A 22,064-nucleotide genomic window follows, 5' to 3' on the forward strand; every position below is an offset into this window, starting at 1 on the left:
GAAAGGTCATGGGTTTTTAAGGCAGACCTGGATTTAAGTCTTGACTCTTACTTAACCAGCTGAGTGGCCATAGATGAATTACTTAACCTCTCTTACCTTCTAATTTTCTCATCAGTGAGATGAAATTTCAGGGCTCAAATGTGATGTAAAGTAAATTTACTTGGCACATATAGCACATTTTAACTTGCTTACCAAATGAGATTTGTCTGGCCCTTCCTATTATCAACTAGAGGCCCAGTGCACGAAATTTATGCACTGGGCGGGGGGGGGGGGCGAGGGAGGATAAGGGGGTAAAGCCCTCAGCCTGGCCTGAACCCTCTAGCAGACCTGGAGCTGGCAGTCGGGCATCCTTAGCGCTGCGGAGGAGGAGGCGGGAGAGGCTCCCGCCATCGCTGCTGCACTCACCAGCCGTGAGCCCGGCTTCTGCCTGAGTGGTGCTCCCCCTGTGGGAGTGCACTGACCACAAGGGGGCAGTTCCTGCACTGAGCATCTGTTCCCTGGTGGTCAGTGTGCATCATAGTGACTGGTCATTCCGCTGTTAGGTCGATTTGCCTGGAGGTCCTGACTTCTGCAGTGGAGGCACTGGTCCAGGGTTTTAATAGGTAGCTCTCTTCCTAGGAGTTGAAATAAATGGCTTCTGCCATTCTAGTGTCTTAGGACAGCACTGCTCACACCCACCTCCCTCTCTCCCAGAGTCTGAAGCGTTCACACTTTTCCTTACACACATGGGCCAGTGTTTCATGAATCTGTTCTGTAGATGTTTGAAGACAGGAACATGATCTTACTCATCTCAGCCTGTCTATCACCAGGGCCCCTGGGTTGTGGGGCCAGAATCCAAATGCAGGGACTGCAGTATTACACAGTGATCAATACTGTCGACTAGAGGAGCGTTGTGTCTGACATCCTCCTGTGATCTTGGGCCAGTGACTTAACCTTTCACCTGGGTTTCCTAATTTATAAGATGGTTTTACAGTTAGCACAGGCGAGGTTCTATAGATGAGGTTCTGTGACAGTAACACATAATCCCCAGAATCTCAGTGGCTGAAGGTCCATGAAGGTGTATTTTTTATCCCCTGAGGGGTGTGGTCCTCACTCTGGCCCCTGGCTGGGACAGCAGCACCATCCTGAATGTCGTCATTCCCCAGGTCGAGAGAGAGAGAGAGCTTCGTGGGCGGGAGGGATGGTAATTCAGTGTTGGCCCCGACCTGTCACACACCAGGGGTGCTCATGACTTATCAGCCAATGCGAGTTGCAGGCCTTATCTAACTTCAGCCACAGCAAGGATGCTCCTGGAAGAGGGAAGCTTAGGGGTAGTTGTTGGTTTGCATTAATGACAGCTATTGAGAAAGATAATAATATTTGACTTTTCATGATTGTTTTGATTGTTAGATACATGAGAGTTTAGTATGATGCGTAACGCATGGTAATTGCTCAATCAACAATAGAAGGAACTGTTAATATGATTGAAGATCAGAATTCAGCATTTGATTACATTTCCAGCATACTTTACACCATCCATTTGCTTAGCATGTGTCTCCTCTTCTTTTTTCTTCTTGAAATACAAAAGTAGATTTAAGTTGTTCCTCCTTAGATATATATCAGAAATTCTTAATGAACGAAGTTGAAGTGAAGTTTTAGACCCAGTCATCGACCCTGTTCTTCCAGGTTTAGGGTTGAAAAACACAGGTGATATTGATCACTTTGTGGATGACAGCTCAGAGTTAGCAGTGGCTTTAGAACTATGTTCACTGTGCTAGTTTTCAATTTAAGAGCAACTGAATTGCAGCAGGCTTTCATTGGAGTCAGTGCAAAAGCAGTCGATGTGTTTATATGTCTATGAAGCTGGTCCCTGGATCAATTGCAATTAGTTTGCAGCAGATTGCATTAAAATATCTAAAATTAATACAGTGAGTGTTCTGATGAAAAGGCATTGACTGTGACCACACTGTGGCTGTTTTTAGTCTCTCTCAAATGTTTTTTTCAAACCGTATTTTTCTTCATCTTCTGCTAACTGCTCTAAATGCGTCTGTCAACATAGACTTAATCTATTGATCCTTCCCCACTTGCCTTTTTAAAGTGGTCCCAGAATAGAGCATATATCCTATATAATTAAAGGCCAGCGACCAGAACGACCAGAGACCAGAACACCATCCTGGCCCAGGCTGGCCCCATCCCCCAGGGAGCAGTTAGGGGCGCCCCTAGGCAACGCGATAGGGTGCGAGTTTGATGGGGGAAAGTCGAAGAAATAGGGGAGAAGGTCTTAAGGGTCTGCAGGGTTGGGGTGGTCGGCCTAGAGTAGGTTTGGAGTGTGCTGGGGAAGGAAGAGGAAGATCTGATTGGAAAATGGCTCAGCACAGTACCTTTCTCATTGCGAACCAGGAGACGCCAGCCGGGGACTGAATGGGCGGTTGTTTCACGAGTGCGCTTAGGACCGACATGTTCATGGCAGCGGCTGGGCTCCCGAAACTTCACTGATTCCAAATAGTAAATAGCTATCAACGTCAAAGAAAAATCCTCTCCAACTAGAGGCCCTGGACTTGCAACGCTACTGAAGGAAACACCATTTAAGGAGGAGCTAGAGAAACCGGAAGTATGCGACCAGAGGATTGTGGGATTGTGGAGGACGCCTGGGCTCCTACCGCTAGAATGAGAGCCTGTTATTTCGCATGTACATCATAGTCAGCCCTGTAGTCCTCAGTCTCACAGTATTTAGACATGACTTCTGGCAGGAAATTATTTTGATTGAGGTTTGCTGTTCCCTTGCATGAGGAAGATCAGAATTAAAGGTTTTGCTTGTTACCTTGGTTTGAAGCGGAGGAAAATGGGATAGTGATGAATAAGAAACTTTGGAGATAGTGAAGGGCAGTTTGTCCAGACTGTTGAGAGCTCAGAATTAGAGTCTAATTGGGATAGAAATCCTGCTAATAGCACCTGATGCCTGAAATCTGAGCACTCTACTTTTGGATTTTCCAGTTCAAGTTTTTGGAGACTGCCTGTTAAAACATTCCTGGTTGGAAAGTGCAGAACACCATGGCTCCTCGCCCAGGCTAGCCCTGCCTCCCAGGGAGCAGTTAGGGGTGATCAGGCAGGCAGGCAGAGTGGTTAGGGGTGATCAGGCAGATAGGCAGAGGTGGTTAGGAGCCAGTGGTCCCGTATTGTGAGAGGGATGTCTGACTGCCCATTTAGGCCTGATCTGCAGTGGGATCAGGCCTAAACCGGCAGTCGGACATCCCCTGAAAGGTCCCTGATTGTGAGAGGATGCAGGCCAGGCTGAGTGAGGACAACCCCCCCCCCCCCCCCCCCGCATGAATTTAATGCACTGGGCCTCTAGTCTAATATATAATCTTCTCTTAGGGAGCTTTTACTAAACTCCTTAAATTTGAGTTTTTCTTAGTATGTAATGTGATGTGCTAGTATATAGTGTGATGTGCTATTAACACATTGAGTACTGCTCAGGAGTTTTCTGGTGTTTCGAGCGCCATCTGTTAAGGACTGCCCACGAGTGTTCTCGTTTTCGCCTGTGCCATCTGTTATGGACCTTAGATGTCAGCACACTGTCTTGTCCACTGTGGGGTGTGGTTACAGTGTTTTGGCAGGTTCAAGCCTCGCACTAATGAAAGGACAGGGTCCTCTCACTGCCACGTTCAAGTCCCAGCTGGAGGGCAGGGCCCTCCCAGCACAATCATAGCCAACAGCTGTGGTTGTAAGCTTGAACCTATGGTCCGAACACGTAGCCCCACGTGCCTTGTGCTAGAGTTCGGGTGCATGCAGTTAAGTGAGGTTGAAACTCACGAGAATGCTGTAAACAACATGATCACGCCCCTACTTTGCCTCGTGGCATCTGCTATAAAATAAAGACACGGCTTGTGGGCGCCGGCATTGTCTCCTCTTCAGGGAGCAGTGTCCCACTGAGGCCCAGCTATTATTCTCTTGTCTGTCTTTCCTTTATCCTTTCACCCCCTCTACTCAGAGACACCCTTGGCCGTGCTGGTGCAGCACAATCCACATCGAAGGAAGCGATCTCATTGGTGGAAACTGTGCAGGTCAATCTATGAAAAACTATATAATTGCACGAACCCATAAAGCATTGCAGTTACATTGTATTTTGGTCATTCAAATAGTCTTCGTCTTCAAGTTCCTGGCGCTTTTAGAAATGCCCTCTCTCAGATAAAGGAAGGAAACCAATGAAACTGATACACTTCCGGAAGTATTTAACGATAATTTATCAGATATTCCTAGTGAGATCAAAGATGCGGATGACTGATTCTACTGACAGTGAAATTATTAGACCTGTAAGGAAGCGCAAGGTGGTGGTGCTTTCAAGTGATTCCGACACTGACGAAGCCACTGATAATTGTTGGTCTGAAATTGACACACCACCACGCTTACAAATGTTTGAAAATCATGCTGGGGTCACTACATTTCCGTCTCAGTGTGACTCTGTACCCTCTGTGACCAATCTCTTTTTTGGTGATGAATTGTTTGAGATGTTGTGCAAAGAGCTGTCCAACTATCACGATCAAACCGCAATGAAACGCAAAACACCATCTAGAACACTAAAGTGGTCTCCGGTTACACAGAAGGACATCAAGAAATTCCTTGGCCTAATTATTCTGATGGGCCAAACAAGAAAAGATAGCTTGAAAGACTATTGGTCAACAGATCCTTTGATATGTACCCCTATATTTCCACAGACAATGAGTTGCCATAGATTTGAGCAAATATGGACATTCTGGCATTTCAATGATAACGCCAAAATGGACAGTCGCTCGGGGAGACTTTTCAAGATCCAACCTGTGCTGGATTATTTCCTGCATAAATTTTGAACAATATACAAACCAAAGCAACAGTTGTCTTTGGACGAGGGAATGATTCCATGGAGAGGACCTTTCAAATTTCGCACGTACAACCCAGCGAAAATAACAAAATACGGTTTACTTGTTCGGATGGTGTGCGAGAGTGACACCGGCTATATCTGCAATATGGAGATATACACTGCTGAAGGAAGGAAATTGCAAGAAACTGTTCTTTCAGTCCTTGGACCCTATCTTGGCATATGGCACCATATTTACCAGGATAATTATTACAATGCTACATCTACTGCTGAATTGCTGCTACAGAACAAAACTAGAGTCAGTGGGACTATTAAGGAGAGTAGAGGTTTGCTGCCAAATTTGGAAATGAAAACATCAAGAATGAAGAAAGGTGACATAATATTTTCCAGAAAAGGCGATATTTTCTCCTAGCATGGGAAGACAAGCGGATTGTCCGAATATCAATGATCCATGACACTTTTGTCTCGACAACAGGAAAAAAATATATAGAAAAATGGGAGAGAATATTGTAAAACCTACCTGCATCAAGGAATACAATGCCCACATGAAAGGCGTTGACCGTGCGGATCAGTTCCTTTCGTGTTGTTCCATTCTAAGGAAAACGATGAAATGGACAAAAAAAGCAGTGCTGTACCTTATAAACTGTGGACTTTTCAATTCATTTAGAGTGTACAATGTCCTCAATCCACAAGCAAAAATGAAGTATAAACAGTTTCTGCTATCAGTGGCGAGAGACTGGATAACGGATAACAATAATGAAGGCTCTCCGGAACCAGAGACAAATCTGTCCAGCCCTTCCCCTGGGGGTGCAAGGAGAGCACCTCGTAAAGATCCACCCAAAAGGTTGTCAGGTGATATGAAGCAGCATGAACCTACGTGTATTCCAGCGAGTGGAAAGAAAAAATTTCCTACGAGAGCCTGAAGAGTTTGTGCCGCCCATGGAAAAAGGAGCGAATCTAGATACTTATGTAAATTTTGTTTGGTCCCTCTTCATAGAGGAAAATGTTTTACGCAGTACCATACGTTAAAAAAGTACTAGGAACTTTATTTTTATTTATTTTCTTTTCTCAATTATATTCTGTAGTTTAATAGATAGTGACTGTTACATTAAGAATATAGAATGATATAATATGTTGGCAACAATGACCATAGTACTAGGAACTTTAATTGTTTAATTGTTTTTGTAAATAAAAATGTTATAATTATTGAAAAACAACAACTAAAGTGCCTTATGATCTGTAGTTATGATGATTTAAATAACGTCCAGTTTGCCCAAAAACATGCGGTCCCTGGCGTATGTCTTAGAGGTTTCTATGCGGTACGCAATGTGTTAAGTCTCTTGATAACAATGAATATGTTCATTTTTGAAATTTTCTTTTTAAAATTTTTTAATGTTTTATCAAGACTTAAAGTTCAGAAGATTAAAAAATCTTACACAGTTCTATAATATCCAGGAAATGATGGGAACATTGCTTACCTGTCAATTTATTTTTATCCCAGTAGATTTATTTCTAAAGAAGTGTAGGCAAACTTCAAAATTGAAAACACCATTTCCAATATTAATAAGGATAGAACAGAGGGATATCTTTAGCTTTAATCATGTCAAAATTGAATTTTTAAGAAGTGTGTTTAAATTACATTATGTTCATTTCAGGTCTAAAGGACTTTCCCATTTTTAGAGGTCATTTTCTGGGAATGAAAAATGAACTGAATAAAGGGACAAAAGGCAGGGCTTATTCATTTGGACATCTAACTGGCATTCTTTTTAGTATCTTCCATATGCCAAGCACCATCACGGTCTTCATTAAGATACAAAGAAGATGAAGACACCCGCTTTGCCTGTGGGTGGAACCCGTCTCGCTTCGAGGTGCTGGAGCCTCTGTGGAATGGCCTTGTCCAAACGAGCTCATGAATTCATTGTAGCTTTGAGGTTCCAGAACCAGGCACCATGTTAAGGACATGCTAGAGGTGCTGAAAGCTCCCGGTAACACGGGGCAACGCCCTGTGGACCCCATTTGACAGTCTAATACTCCTGGGCTACCCACCGAGGCCCTTGAGGAAACCACAGAGAGGTGTCTCAGGAGGCCTTCTACCACCAGCCCATGGCCCAGTTGTGTGATGGATATTTTGATTTCTTTGTGCATTAATGGCATTGTCATCCTATAACTCGTGGGTGGAAATGAACTTAAATTAAGTGAACTTATTTTTTCCTGCTTCTCTTTTAAAATTTGGGCTCATGGATTTGATAGGGAATGCTGTTGATCTTATTGGATAAAATGTGAAGAATCTCTTTGTTCATGTCATTCTGCCGTTTGATTATTTTCTTTCAAGACATATAGAAACTAATTGATCGATAGTAAGGTTGCCTTTCCTACACCAGTTGCAGTTTTCAGAACTAGTTTAATTAATGGTGACTCTTTCAGGTTACTGAACTCTGGTGTGTGAGATAATCTCATTAAACATGTAATGATTATACCAAATTCCATTAAAAACTTCAGTAAGGAAATGGATTAGTCAGTGGCCTATTGACCTGAAAGTGTTAAAAAAACAATTAACAATGTCCATACAGGTATTGCTGTGAACTTCATTTATTTGTGGTGGGGATAGGGGAGGCATACACTATATAATAGAGTCCTTATCATTTTAAGAATAACTTTTCATTTTAAAATACTTGTAGACTTACAGGGAGCTGCAAAAATAGTGCAGGCTTCCCGAGTACCCTTCACCCAGCTTCTCCTAACATTGACATCTTACATAGTTATAGTAGAGCACCAAAACCAGGAAATCGACATTGGTACATTACTGTTTACTGGACATAGATCTTACTTATTTTCCATGGTTTCTTAAAATTTTGATGTATTTGTGTGTGTAGTTATCTTTAACATTTTGATTAGAAAAACAGTTAAGCATGAAGAATTTAGATAGATTTTTGTTTGTTTGTTTGTTTATAGTCTGTGTTGCTGCCTTTTGAGGGTACCTGTAGGACTGGCCATATAAGTTGACTGTCATTTTGCTTGTTATTATGTGTTCACCTCTCCCCCAATTTCTCTAGGCAGCCCACTTCACCCCCAGACGATGGCTGAACCTGCAGGAGTACCAGAGCAAGAAGCTGATGGCCGACAACGGAGTGAAAGTTCAGAGGTTCTTTGTAGTGGACACTGCGAACGAAGCTCTGGAGGCCGCTAAGAAACTGAGTAAGCTCACCCTCCCGGTGGAATGCGTTGCCCCGATTAGTGAACCGCTGCCCTTCAGCACAGGCAGCGCTTTTCCGCCAGTTACCTTGCTGTGCTGTGGGTTATACTCAGTGACAGATCCAGTGGGGACTGTGAATTGCAAAGGCAAGAGAGCCCTATGCACAGGGCATGCCCAACCAGCTGGCCACAGCAGCCAGGCCCTGTGGTGTTTCTTTAAGGGAGATTGTACAGGGCAGACAGTCTAACCAGTTTCTCCAGTTAAGATTAAGAAATGAGGAGTCAGGTCCTGCTGTCTATGTCAGTGGACTTTCTCTCTGGTGGCATCTCTTTGTCAGCCTGGATTAGAGCTGGAGTAGAGATACAGTATGAGCCACATAAACATTTTCACGTTTTTTAAGTCACCTTAGGAAAACTAGAAATAAATGGGTGAAATTAATTTTAACAATATATTTTGTTTATACCAATATATTCAAAGTAGGAATTTAACATGTAATTAACATAAAATAATTTATCAATGGGATGTTTTACATTCTCTTTTGGCCCTTATCTTCACAAAAGCTGTGTTACACCCCAGCACATCGCCTTTCCCACCAGCCACATGGCACGTGCTCCGCTGGCCGGGGGCCGGTGGCTCCTGCTTTGGGCAGCCGGGCCTGGACCTGGAGGGTGTGCAGGCTCATTCCCTGCCTGCGGGCCAGGAGAGGTGTTTCCCACGAAAAGTGAAGACTCGAGCGCCTGCTGACGGGCCTTGCCCAGGCCTCGCAGTCACCTTTGAGGGTGTAAGGCAGAGGCAGGCTTCCCATCTCAGTTTTCCAGTGTCCTGTGCTCTTTAGAAGTGAGCAGCGAGGTCCTTCGGCGAGGTTCTTTCCTCTCCCTTTCCAAGTTCCTTCAGCTGCTTCTCACAGATCCTTTCTGTGTTGCCAGTCATTGTGGGCTGTGCATCAGGCACCACCGCACAGCTGTGGAAGGAAGATAAGCGAGCCTTCTTTCTCCTTAGAACTTATGCTCTAGTGAGAAATTAATTTGCAATATGCAGATGCTAAATGTAGAGATTGAGAGCAACTGATACATGTTTTTAATTTTACTTTTTAGTTATAGTTTATATTTAATATTATTTGGTATTGGTTTTAGGTGAGAACGACCAATATTTTAAGAAATGAAAATGGATTTTATTTTCAAAACTATCAAAATTGCTTTTTAAGGTGGGCCCCCTGCCTCCCAGTGAAATGAGCCCTAGCCCGAATGAGTGCTCCTCAGTGAGCTCCGGCAGTAGCCGCAGTAAAGGTTAGCGTTCCAGCCTTTTCCCCTGAAAGGATCATTTTGTTTTATGCTCCTGTGCTTTCGGGATTGGGTAAGGAGAGCGAAGAAATGTAAAGTTCATGTGGGCCTTTGGTCTTCATGTTCCCCATTATTTCCTTATATGTGCTGCCACACTGGTATTCCAGGCCCAAGGCCCTTCTTAAGGGAATGCTGGGAGCAGCTGATTCCCCCAGCACAGCTGGTGCACTGCTCCGTCAGACTTCCGTGGGGTTGGGGCTTGCTGACCTAATGGGCTTCCTAGTCATGGATTCAGATAAGCATTTAGTTAGCCACCGCTCTGTGGCTGGGATTGCACACTGTGTTTGTAAGACAGAAACTGCGCTGTAGGAATTAGCCAGGTGGCCTTCCCATGTGGGGCCAGGGTGAGGGAGCGGGAGAGACAGACAGTGAAGCCAGTTTAAAAAATGAAAAGAAAAATGAAAATCAACTTTTTAAAAAGCCATGTTTGGATTTTGAGGAATATTTTTTAAGAAAATCAAACTGGATAAAAGGTTTGGGAATGATGTGGCTGTGTGTCACCTCCCAGTGGCACCGTCAGAGCTGAAAGGGAATGGAGAGAATGAATCCAGGCCCCTCCTTTGGTGAATGAATGAGTAATCCTCTTACTCAGTGAGCAGTTGTTGTAGAAGGAAGGTCTCTGGGTTTTGTTGTGAATAGACACTTTTGCTCAGAGGGGAAATTTATAGAAGAGGAGGTGGTACCAAGTCTACCTGGGTGAACCGAGGTGATAGTAAGTATAAAGGAACTATACATGTCACTGATTGCCCGGAGAAAGCGAAATAAGGAGACTGTGGCAAAACTCCACCGTGCTCACATGTTTGTCCCTACAAGACTGATAAGAACCAAGAGCACAGTGAGAGTTTTAGCCAATAGATTTGAGGTGAAAGTTAAAACTGGATCACACATGTATCTTTCTGATTGTCCTGAAAATGAGGCCTCCGCTTTATAATTATGACATTTTAATGGGGAAAAAATTACATGGAAGGATAATATGCCTAATATGCAATAAGTGCTCTGTAAGATTTTATTACTATCATCATCATCAGTAGCAGTGGCAGCATATAATTTCAGGGGTTTACAGATATCATAGAAAAATTAGAGACATGATAATTTGTATCTTATTGATCATATGTTAGAAGAGTTCATATTTTAATTCAAAAAGTTTGTAAATGATTGAAATGTGTATGCATGCTTACTTTTCTATGTCATTTGGATGCGTTTTGAAATAAAGTGACATTTTATAAAATTTTGAAAATTGATGTTGATATTAGGCATACCTATGATTTCCAGTAATCTCTGTGAGGATGCTATACAAATCTTTCTTTGTGTCTGGACCCGCATTCCTGGTAGCCTGTTGTCCACCCACTTATGGGTGTCTCTGTCTTTCCATCTGTCCTGCCCTAAATGGAATGGTCATCTCTAGGTTGCTCTAAACTTCTCTTCCTCTTATGTCCCTCTACTTACCCAGCCGAGGTACCTTCAGGTCATCTCTAATGCCTCTCCTGCATATTCAATCAGTTGCCAAATCTTGCCATTTAAGTAGGATGTTAAAAACTTGAGAAGTCTCTACAACTAATAATTGACAAAGATGGGATTTCTACCAGCCACATTAGGTTTAATCTCCTCCCCAAGCATTTTCCCTCTTTGCTAACTTGATGACGATGTTATTGGAAGATTTTTTTGTGTGAGTCAGCATTTTTAAGATAGCAAATATATATTAATAAAATTAGAAGATTGAATTAAAACCAGAAATAGGTTCTGAGGAGCAATTTCTAGGAACTATGTAATCTACAGATATTTTCTTAATGATCCATTTTGTTGTATCTCTTTGGATAATAGAACAGTTTGCCATATAGTTATGGAAAACTTATTAATTTGAACATTTGTTTAAAATGGGTAATGCAAACCTCTTGTTTCTCAAACAATTCATAATGATAAGATATTGAGTGAGAACCTCATTTTCTTGCACAGAAAATGGACTTACGTCTGAGAGAGTACATTTGGTTTGGTGAATTAAGTTTTTGATATGTGGGTAATATTCATTTCTGTAGCTGTTTGTATCAGCTACCTTTTAAGAAGGAATTGTTTTTTTTGCCTAAAATTTTCTCAGGAGGTTTATAATTACATATATTCACCTCTATGGGCTAAATTTAAGTATAAAGTCAACAGATGATTACAGAATACCCACTGTGTCCATAACTAGCCTTGATGTGCCTTTCTATTCTCTTTAAGGAAAGTGAAAGAATGTCTCTCACATGACTCACAAGGCCTGCCTTGAAAGTGTATTTGCATTAAGCATAGCTGAGACTTCATTAGAACCTCCACTTTTTAGCTTTTGGGATCTCCACAATTTGTTAGTTAATCCATTCATGTTGATATGAGAGTCTCAATATTTGTTTAAGCGAGAGAATTATACTTCAAAAATGGTTTTGTTTCATTTATTTGTTTATTTTTTTAAAAATATATTTTTATTGCTTTCAGAGAAGAAGCGAGAGGGAGAGAGAGATAGAAACATCAGTGATGAGAGAGAATCATTGATTGGCTGCCTCCAGCACCCCCCCACTGGGGATCTAGCCCACAACTCAGGCATGTTCCCTGACTGAGAATCGAACCATGTCCTCTTGGTTCATAGGTCGATGCCTAACCACCAAGCCATGCCGGCTGGGCTGTTGTATTTTTTGCTGGGAAAGAAATCAAAATATAAATAGAGAAGTTAATACTCTTCCAGCTAATGACCTGCATGCTAAAATGTTTGTATTTGTCAATATGATAACATTATTTTCATTTTATATGTAGTCACATGCTGTTTTATATAAAAAGGGCACTGCCTGTTGACTGATTGACTTGTCCTATTCATCCTAAGACAATTAAATACTTCTCAAGCCTCTGTGATTGTTGTGGCTTTGTCACACCACATTATGTGTTAGGATCGTGTCAAAAGATCTTATAAATAACCTTTGTGTTGAAATGATGATCTTCATCCTATATAATAAAAGAGTAATACGCAAATTGACCAAACTGTGGAATTACCGGTTGCTATGATGCCCACTGACCATCAGGGAGCAGACACTCAACGCAGAAGCTGCCCCCTCATGGTCAGTACTCTCCCACGGGGGAGCGCTGCTCAACTGCAAGCCAGACTGAAGGCAGGGGAGCACAGCAGACGCCTCTGAGGCAGTCGGGCATCTCCCCGGGGCTCCCGGACTGCGAAAGGGCACAGGCCGGGCTGAGGGACCACCACCCCCCTCCTGTCCCCCATCAGGCCTCTAGTTGTCTTATAATGATAGGTAAAGGTGACATTGGGTTCTGCATAGTAACTCTTCATTTACCACCACATCAGCCGCCCATTATTTTGAATCTGGAGTCAGGGATGCAAAAGAAGCAGGGTAAGGCAAACGCTGGCCATCGAGGTGGCCTGCTGCCTGCTTCCCAGAAGTGAGGGCGATGGGGCTGTCCTCCTGGCTCCTGAGGTGGGTTGCCTGTTCCTGGCTGCTGCTGCCCCTGTGCCCCTCCCACCTTTGAGCCTCATCTCCCACCTCCTTGGTCTGAGCCTCCTCATATCTTTTTTGTAATTTACTTCATGCTTGTTTAGGTCCCGAGATATAGCATATGCTCAGTAAATACTATTGTTTTTCCTAAAATATTCACTAATGTTTACTTAGTCCTCCTTAAAGGAGCACCTGAATTGATATTCAAGGCATTCCCTAACTGTGTGCATCAAGATGTTCCCATTTCCTCTTGTATACATTTTTGCAAAGAGATCCCCTTTTTATAAAATGTTATTTTCTCTTCTTCCCGAGTCTGCGGATATCAATGAGTTTCTCTGGTCACCTCCTTAGATTTTTCTGTGCTGGGACGTCTTTCCCCTCACGGTCTGGTGTTCCCTGACGGGAAGCAGCCGGATACCTACACAGGGAAGGGCGAGATCCCGGGCTGCGGGCGGGCAGCTTCACACCTGCTTCCTGGCACTCACTCTCCTTAGAAACGAACAGCGGTGCTCCGAAAGCCAGGCCTCAGTGTGAGTGTGGGCAGTCACATAGAGCAAGGACCGACCCATCTTTCCACACTCGAACCAATAAACGTCATAGTGTGCTGTGCATTTTGCGAGTGTGACCTCAGACGGGCCTCACTTACACAAAAGGGGCGCCTACTTTAGGAACTGGTTCTGAATCTCACTGTCCCTGCCTGCCCAGGATTGTGTATATGCGGAAACTGGGTAATTTCTGTGTTTTCAGTAGATCCTTAATGGAGTTATTTGTTGACTTGCTTTTTAAAGCTGCCTCATTGTGAATGAACAGAGAAGGGTCATCTTCCAGGACTTTCCTGGGAATTATTTGCCCCTGGGCCTTGGACTCACCCTGTGCATTGGGTAGTTCCGAATGCCTGAGAGGCTGCCATGTGGGGAAGTAAATGGAGCAAAACCGTGCCTGGGGTCGGGGGCATAAGAGCTAGCGCCGTATTATGTCTGTCTGGATATATTGGCCTTTTTAAAGAAATCTTAAACAGACAAACCTCTTCTGATTATGAAAGGACTATACTCATTATTTTGATTTTAGAAAATACACAGAAATAAAAACCTCCTCCTGTCCCAATATCCAGAGGGAACTTGACTTAAAGTGAACATGTTTTCTTCCACTTTTTATGCATTCATTCGTTCAGTCAACAACATTAATTTCTGGGTACATATTTACATAAAATAATTGAGAGGGGATATCTTTTTATACTTGGGAAAATACTACTCATACAGTTCTATCTCTTACTTTTAAAATTCCACGTTATAAAATGAGCATTACCTAAATACTAAATATTTTTTCAAAATTATTTTATTTTTTTAAAAATCTTTAGTTTGACTGTTATTTCCTATTATGACTTGTTTCGATTTTTTTTCTGTTTTAGTATAATCCTAGCTTCTGCAACCCATAAAGTGACAAATCGCAGTCACTTCTACAATAAAGTGTTATTTCTTAGTCACATAAAAGCCTAGGGTGGTGTTCTTGGTCTGCCTCTAGGTGGTGACTCACAGACCCAGGCTCCTTTCTTCATGCCACCAGCCTCTTCAACACGTGGCCCCACAGATGACCTGGCATTGTGTCCACTCTAGCCGCTTGCAAGGGGAAGGGCATGGAATTGCATGTGGAGATTTTGCAGGAACCACATCACATCAGTTCGCTCGCATTTGTTGGCTGAAGTTATCAGATGATCGCAATGAATTGAAGAGAGACAGGGACCATCTCCTCGGCATGCACGCAGGACAGGGAAGGGGGTGGTGATCCTGCAGCAGGCTCTAGCATTTAGATTCAGGGGGATTGCTGTTTCTTGGCTTAGAATGAGCATGGGCTATATACAGTCAGCACAGCTCTCATGGCAGCTGTACTTTGATTACTTAAGCTATAATTTACCTGACTCTGAAATTGAGGATAATAATACACACTTGAAGAAATGATTCATATATAAAAGACAAGCAGGGCACATAATTTATTCAAACAAGGCACTCATCAATTTACCTTCTCTTTTGGTCTGAACTGAGCATATGTTTCAAGCATCATAAAAGGAATATAATAATAGCTATTAGAAACAGCAGATAAAAACTCAAAATGCTCAGTGCTTTTGCAATAACACCTGAGTGTTAAACTGTATTTAGTGTACAGCTCGTCAGATGATTTGATAATGAATATATTGCTCACATACTGTTGGTGGTATTTTCTAGGCAGACTGCAGTGTATGAAATCAAAAGTTGCATAATTTTGAAAGAAAATGAAAAGTGTGCTTTCTTTATATTGCAACGGAATAAACATCACCTAAGGAATTTTGCTTTTAAGATGCTACGCTCTTACCCAAGGTGGTGGTTGCAGGAGTTGGCGATGTTTAATAGATGTGCATAAATAGTACTGAGGCTCCACTTGGCTTTTCTAGGTTACCTACAGAAAAGTCAGGGAGTGAATTGAGAAGGTTTAAAAAAATACATATTGCGTGATCTATTTTAGGATCAAAATCAGATGAGTAAACAAGCTTCATCAGTTACATGTTTTTGTTTCGTTTATTCAACATGGAACAAGTTTGTGAGTTATTTTTCTCAAATGAAATTGGGCCAATTATTAGATTTTATTTTTATCTTTGTCTGCAGGCTTTTGTTTGAGCGAATATGCCAGTTACTTCAGTGTGGGGAAGAGGAAGCAGATGGGATGTGGATAACAGAGGGGAAATGACAGTGCTGGAAGTATTTGATATGCAACAATCAAACTGTTCCCAGTCCTCAGATGGGAGATGTATCGCTGAGAAACAACTCCACATAAAATATATATGTTTTCTTTATAAATAACCTCCACCTGAGTATCGTAAGCATGAGAAAATCTAGATCCCTTGATGGCTTTCCTCTTGCTTAGAATACCTTACTACTCGTCCCTTTATGGCAGATTCAGTAGAAAATCACAGGGCCAGTTGTGCAGGACGTAGTCATGGTCTGTCTTTGACACGCTGTGCCCCGTGGTGCTGTTTTCCAGTGTGTGGCCAAACCAGTGTCTTCTTGCTTTTGTCCAAGTTCTTCCACAGAATGCCTTCCAACCCAGTGGAGATCACTCTGGAGTTGGCCTTAAATTCAAATCCTGTGTTTTCCACATGCTGGCTATGCACTCTGGGCAAGTGATCTGACCTCTAGAATCCTCACTTTCCCCATCTGTAAATGGGTTAAATAATAATACTGGCTTCTTAGGGAGCTGTGAGAGTGAAATGAAGTCATATATGTGGAAGCTTTGGCAGAGTTGTGTACCCTACAGTCTCATTAATGGGTAGCTGGGTTCATTATCATTGTTGTTATTACCCATTCATTTTGGTCCAGCTTAACTGACCCCTCCTAGTGCTGTCTTCTGGGAGGTACTGGTGGTGTCAACAAGATGGGCTCTAGAGGAGATTGCCTTGGTGTCAAACCTAGCTCCACCTTTTGTTAGATGTGTTTTAACTTCTCTAGGGCTCCATTTCCTCATCAGTTAACCATGGGACGTCAGTTGTACCTACCCATGGATTTGGTGGGAGGAGTGACCTAGGTAAGGATCTGGCTCATAGGAAACACAGGTACATTATATATATATATATATATATATATATATATATATATATATATATATATAGAGAGAGAGAGAGAGAGAGAGAGAGAGAGAGAGAGAGAGAAAGAGAGAGATTTGAGTATATTGGCATGTAACATTATACTAGTTTCAGGTGTACAGATATATGTATATATTGTACAATCACCACAATAAGTCGTTAAAATCTATCATCACACAGTTACATATTTTTTTATGTGTGAGAACTTTTAAGTCTACTCTTAAAAACTTTCAAATATACAATAGAGTGTTATTAACTATTGTCACCACGCTGTACAACTCTATGACTTATTTTATAATTGGAAATTTGTACCTTTTGATTCTCTTTACCCACTTCCCACCCCTTGCCTCTGTTCTGTTTCTCTGAGTGCATTTTCATTTTTTAGTTAAGAATACAAATATAAATGAGGTTATACAGTATTTGTCTTTGTCTGACTTCTTTCACTTAGCACAATATCTTCAAGGTCTTCCCGGCTGGAGCGGCTCCGTTGGTTGGAACCTCATCCCATGCACAGAAGGGTTGCCAGTTCAATTCCCAGTCAGGGCACATACCTGGATTGTGGGCTCAGTTCCTGGTCGGGGCACATATGGAAGACAATCGATCGATGTTTTCTCTCTCACATCAGTTTTCTGTGTCTCCTGCCCTTTCTCTCTCTAAGCATGTCCTCAGGTGAGGATATAAAAAAAAAAAAATCCTCAAGTTCTATCCATGTCACAAATGGCAGGATTTCCTTCTTTTTATTTTTATGGCTGAATATTCTGTATACATTCATTTATCATTTAGTTGTTCCATGTCTTCAGTGTTATAGATTATGCTGTGACTAAAATGGGGATGCAGATACCTTTTCAGTTAGAGTTTTTGTTTCCTTTGGATAAATATGCAAAGGTAGAATTGCTGATTCTTATGGTAGTTTTCTTTTTTTAAATTTTTGTTTGGTAGTTTTATTTTTAATACTTTGAGGAACCTTTATACTGTTCCATATTGGCTGCACCAAAGTACACTCCCACCAACAGTGCAGATGTTGTCCTTTATTGCTGTGGTTTTTGCCATTAGGGTAAGTGGTACGCTCTGCATCTCCATGTGCATGGGGTGGGAGCAGAGGTAATTTAGCCTGTGTGGTCCATACCCAGGCAGAAGCACATTCCTTATGAGATAGTTGTAGGCTGACCTCTCACACAGCACTTTCCATATAAGACAATGTGTTCCTGTCAACCAGAACAGGAGTTTTCAAGATTCACCTGGCATTTAAGGTTTCCATAAGGGTCTCTAAGCGTAAATGGCCATCTCTATTGGTTTGCCTGGGACAGACAGACTTGGATACATCTGTTATTCTAGAACTATTATTAATAGCAACCCCATTCGCTCTCACAACTGTCTCTCCATTTAAACACTAAAGTATTTGGTCACCTTTCTCAAAGAGTAACATAAGGGTGACTCCTTGATATGACATGAGCCTGTATAGTAGGACAGAAGATGGCACATGTTATCCAGGTAACTTGTGCAGCTATCAATGAAGGGTGGATGGGGGTTGGCAGGGCCTTCCTGACACTGTTAGGGGAGACTGCAGGGAGCGGATATAGAAGCAGTTGGGGCGGAAAAGGCGTGGTTCCAGGGCCAAGGCTGTTGCCCACTCTTTGCATTCCGGGTACTCAAGCAAAGTACGTGCTCCAGAGTGGTTCCAGAGTGGAAAAGTCCGTAAGGGAACAAACACCCAAGAAAGTTTCCATCCGGGCTAACAGTTGCCAACAAGGGCTTCTCTGATGACCTCACCCAGTGCTTTTCTCTCCTGCCGCTGGGCCGTGCCCTTCAGCCTGGTTTAGGGAGACACAGTACTGAGGGGACAGCCCCGTGGGCCACGGGGATGGAGGCGGGGGCTCATGAAGAGACAAAGCAGCCTGGCAGCTTGGCCTCTGCCCCCTCAGGCTGGTCCTCCTGCCTGACCCCACAAACCGGCTGTGGGCACAGTGCGGTGCGGGCATAGCCAGGTCTCTGGTGCTACCAGGAGTGAATCAGCGTGGACAGGGCTCTGCCCTCTGCCAGGTCTCTGAGCTCTAGCAGGTCACGGTAGCGAACGTCCCTGGTCCATAGTGGCTTTTGTTCTCTTTACCTCAACCAGCTCTGCTTTCGGTTACAGGATCTTGGCTCTGTGTTCATGTCCATGGAAGGACCCCTAGCGTTCTCATTTCAGTGCCATCTTCCCAGTGGCTCCTCTGCTCACAGATTAGACAGCAGCTTCCCACCCTGTGAGGGTGTTGTGTTACTTGTTCTTTGATAACATAGGAGAAGGGACTCTGAGGAAACCCCGGGGAGTAAAAAACACTTGCGATGTCAGTAGCCTTTTTTCCATGTGGTGTTGATTCATTCAGTTATTGGTGCCTGAAGTGCCTCAGGCACGGAGGTTGGTCGAGCACAAGGAGGATGAAATATGGCTGGTGCTTCCAGGATGCTCACCGCCCGGTAGAGAGGCTGGTGTGGCCCATAGGAATTCAGAGCTGTCATCTGACCGTAAGGCGGGCCACATGCTACGGCCATGCGGAGAGAAGGGGCACCCATGTCACTGGGTGTGGGCGAGGCTTCCTGCAAGAGTGAAGATTGTATTTGCTGTCTGACTCCTTGTTAAATCCATAACACATTTAACGAGCAGACTTTATTCCGACCCGAGAATACAACCTTGGCCTTACTCTTTCTCTCTTTGGGTGTCACGGAAGTGATCCCTCAAAATGATTGCTTAAACATGGGCGATACTGGCTTTGCAAAGAGAAGCCCTGACCTGGATCCGTTGTGTGCCAGGCGGGTGGCTGCCCGCGGGAAGTGTAGATGCTGCCTCCGAGGAGGCTCAGGGGGCACCCCCTCAAGGGGCACCATCCCGGTCAGGAACCTCAGACCAAGGAGGTTGGATGTTCACCAGGCAGCCCTGTGGGGCTGGCATGTAAACTAGCCTGCCGTGGGCACGCTTACAGAGGACATGCTCCTGTCAGGACTGGCGTGTTCACCTCTGCTCATGTCCCAGGTTCCTTTCCAGCAGAAGAGCCATGCAGGGCGCTGAGCTCCGGGCCCTCGGGCGCAGTGCTTGCTGGGCGGGGTGCCAGCTGGAAGCCCCGGGACTGACACGGCCTGAGAACTCGGTGTGTGTCTTAGACACGTTGCTCAGTGCTTTGTCTGCGTTGTCTCAGAATCCTCATCAGACATGTCTGAGATGTGCCATCTTCCCACCCCCAGGTTATAGAAAAATCTCAGTGGCCCCCGGAGGCCCCGAGGCTGGACTCAGGCCGCACCTTGTGCCGGCACTGGCGGCTTCCCAAGTGCCAGGCAACGGGAGCCCCTCCGGGTGACGGCGCCCAGAGCCGCGGGACCAGGGCCTCGGCTTCCAGAGCCCTGCTGGCATGTTTGCTTGCTTACCGTCCATCTCTGCTTACCCTCTCCCTCCCAGAGCCGAGTGCAAACAGGCTACCCCCATCTCCCTTCCTGCTCGAAGCCGCTCGACACCCTGTCTCCTCTCCCTTGGTTTTCTTAGAGGGAACTCTCAGGAGAACTGGGTCTCCCCTTCTCCTGCCGTGAACACTGCAAGCGGCACCCACTAACCCACTAGCTGGATCAGGAACTGTGGCTGTTGGGGGTCACATGACAGAAGGACTCTCAGCATAGAAACACAGCCGCTGTCGGATTCACGGCCTTTCATCTTCACTCTGGTAGGAGTTAAAGGGGTCTTTTGTGAACATTGAAGTCCCTGAAATTTCCCACTTGCCCCAGAGTATGGAACTGTAACCAGGGATAGAGAATGATGCTTTTATTGTTTCTGTAACTAAAAGGCTGGTAATTTCATACCAGAGCAAACAACTTTTCATTTGTTCAACTTCCTTTGGTGGTGGTGGTAGGGGCTGTTATAGGAGTACGATATTGAGGTACTGTTTCATTTGCTGTAACTGTAAGTCTGGTATAATTCTCTCTTGTTCTTTGGCTTATGTCCAAGTTATCTTTTTTCTACCTTATTAAAGCCCTTTTGAACTTTTAATTTAAAAATGTATCAGTGGTTGATAAACATCATCTATAGCTCTTACTGTCTTACCCATTTTCACCTTCCTATTTTCAATAATAAACATATTTTACACCTAGACCAGAAGGGTACCAGGTTAACAGGTTTGATGGACCTTTTGATACCATTCAATTATGTTCAGTAACTTGTTGAAAAATATTTGAGCATTTGATCTTGGTGGGGACACAGAGTATAAACGGACAAGCAGTTCACATGTTGGGAGAAGTGCTGCGGCAGAAACAACAAGCGGTGGAGCCATGGAGGACTTCGGGTTCGAGGGCGTCGTCTCTGAGGGGGCACTAGTCTGACACTCCGATGGAAGGCGCCAGTCAGGAGGAGAATTGGGTGTAAAGTGTTCAGGCAGGATGACCAATGGGGCTGAGATCCCGAATGGGAAACAGCTTTGTTAATTGAAAAACAGAAAGACCCGAGAGATTGTAGTTTAGGAAAAGGCAGAGGGGTGAGATTTAAGAGTAGGTAAGAAAAGTCTTTGTAGGCCTAATTAAATATTTTGGATTTTATTCTAAGTGAATGGGGAACTGTGGAAAGATTTTGATAAAATCTATGTCTGTTAGCCATATCAACAATGCTAGATGCCGAACTATCAATGAATCATTTCTTCTTGCTTAAATGTCTGTCCTCTTGGCCCAGCCAGGGCCTCACTGGACGTGGCTGCGGCAGCTGGTGGGGTCCAGGTCTGCGCTGTGGGACTCTCACCCTGCTTGGAGCAGCAGGACACCTGGGGCATGTCTTCACAGGGAAGTGGCCAAAACAGAAGAGAGCAAACCTCACCACAAGCATGCTTCTCGCCTCTGCTTGCATCACATGTGCTAACATCTGGCTAGTGGGGCACAGAGGAAGGAGCTGCAGGGGCACAGGGCACAGGTGTGCCTCCAGGAGGGTGAAGCCTGGGCCATGATTTCTCTGACCACAGGCAATGACCGGCCTTATCGATGACATAAGGAGTGCTCACATGGACTAGGTGACCAACTGTCCTGGAGCACCCAGAAGGGTGGGGCTTCCGGGAATCTGGGACTTTCAGAACTTAAAGCCAAGAAAGTCCAGGCACCCCAGGAGGAGTTGCGCCCTGTTATGAATTGTCCTGTGGGGTACGGTTAGCAGGGCTGCAGGAAGAGGTAGGCCTGCTGTGATCATCCAGGTGAGGGGGGGCGGTTCGGATGGTGAGGGCAGCAGAGGCGCTGGAGAGGCAGGGTCTGTGTGTGGGATATCTTTTGGAGGTAGAGCTCAGAGGACTTGCTGATGTATGGAATGTGGCAGGTGAAATAAGCTGAGGGTAAGTTAGACCAACTGACTGACTATGCTATTTGCTAGAATATGATGATTTGAACAACCTATGAGTGGAGTAACCAGTTGTAATACTTAATGTAAGAATTTTATAGAGTTAATATTTAGAGAACCAAGATGGCAGCATAGGTTAACACCGGAGTTTGCTGCCTTGAACAACTACTTCAAAAGTGAAACTAAAAGACGGAACGGACATCACCCAGAACCACAGGAACGCTGGCTGAGTGGAAGTCCTACAACTAGGAGGAAAGAGAAACGCATACGGACACTCAGAGGAGG

General features: G+C 44.1%; 1 protein-coding gene across 1 annotated transcript in view; it reads left to right on the top strand.

Moving 5' to 3' along the window:
- SUCLG2 (succinate-CoA ligase GDP-forming subunit beta) overlaps nucleotides 1-22,064 on the top strand; it is a 249,257-nt gene that overhangs the window by 55,219 nt on the left and 171,974 nt on the right. The window contains exon 2 of the mRNA XM_036331613.1: nucleotides 7,888-8,029. Coding sequence (XP_036187506.1) covers nucleotides 7,888-8,029 — 142 coding nt within the window. The remainder of the gene's footprint in view (nucleotides 1-7,887; nucleotides 8,030-22,064) is intronic.

This window comes from Myotis myotis, unplaced genomic scaffold, assembly GCF_014108235.1.
Source record: "Myotis myotis isolate mMyoMyo1 unplaced genomic scaffold, mMyoMyo1.p scaffold_m19_p_13, whole genome shotgun sequence".
Lineage (NCBI taxonomy): Eukaryota > Metazoa > Chordata > Mammalia > Chiroptera > Vespertilionidae > Myotis > Myotis myotis.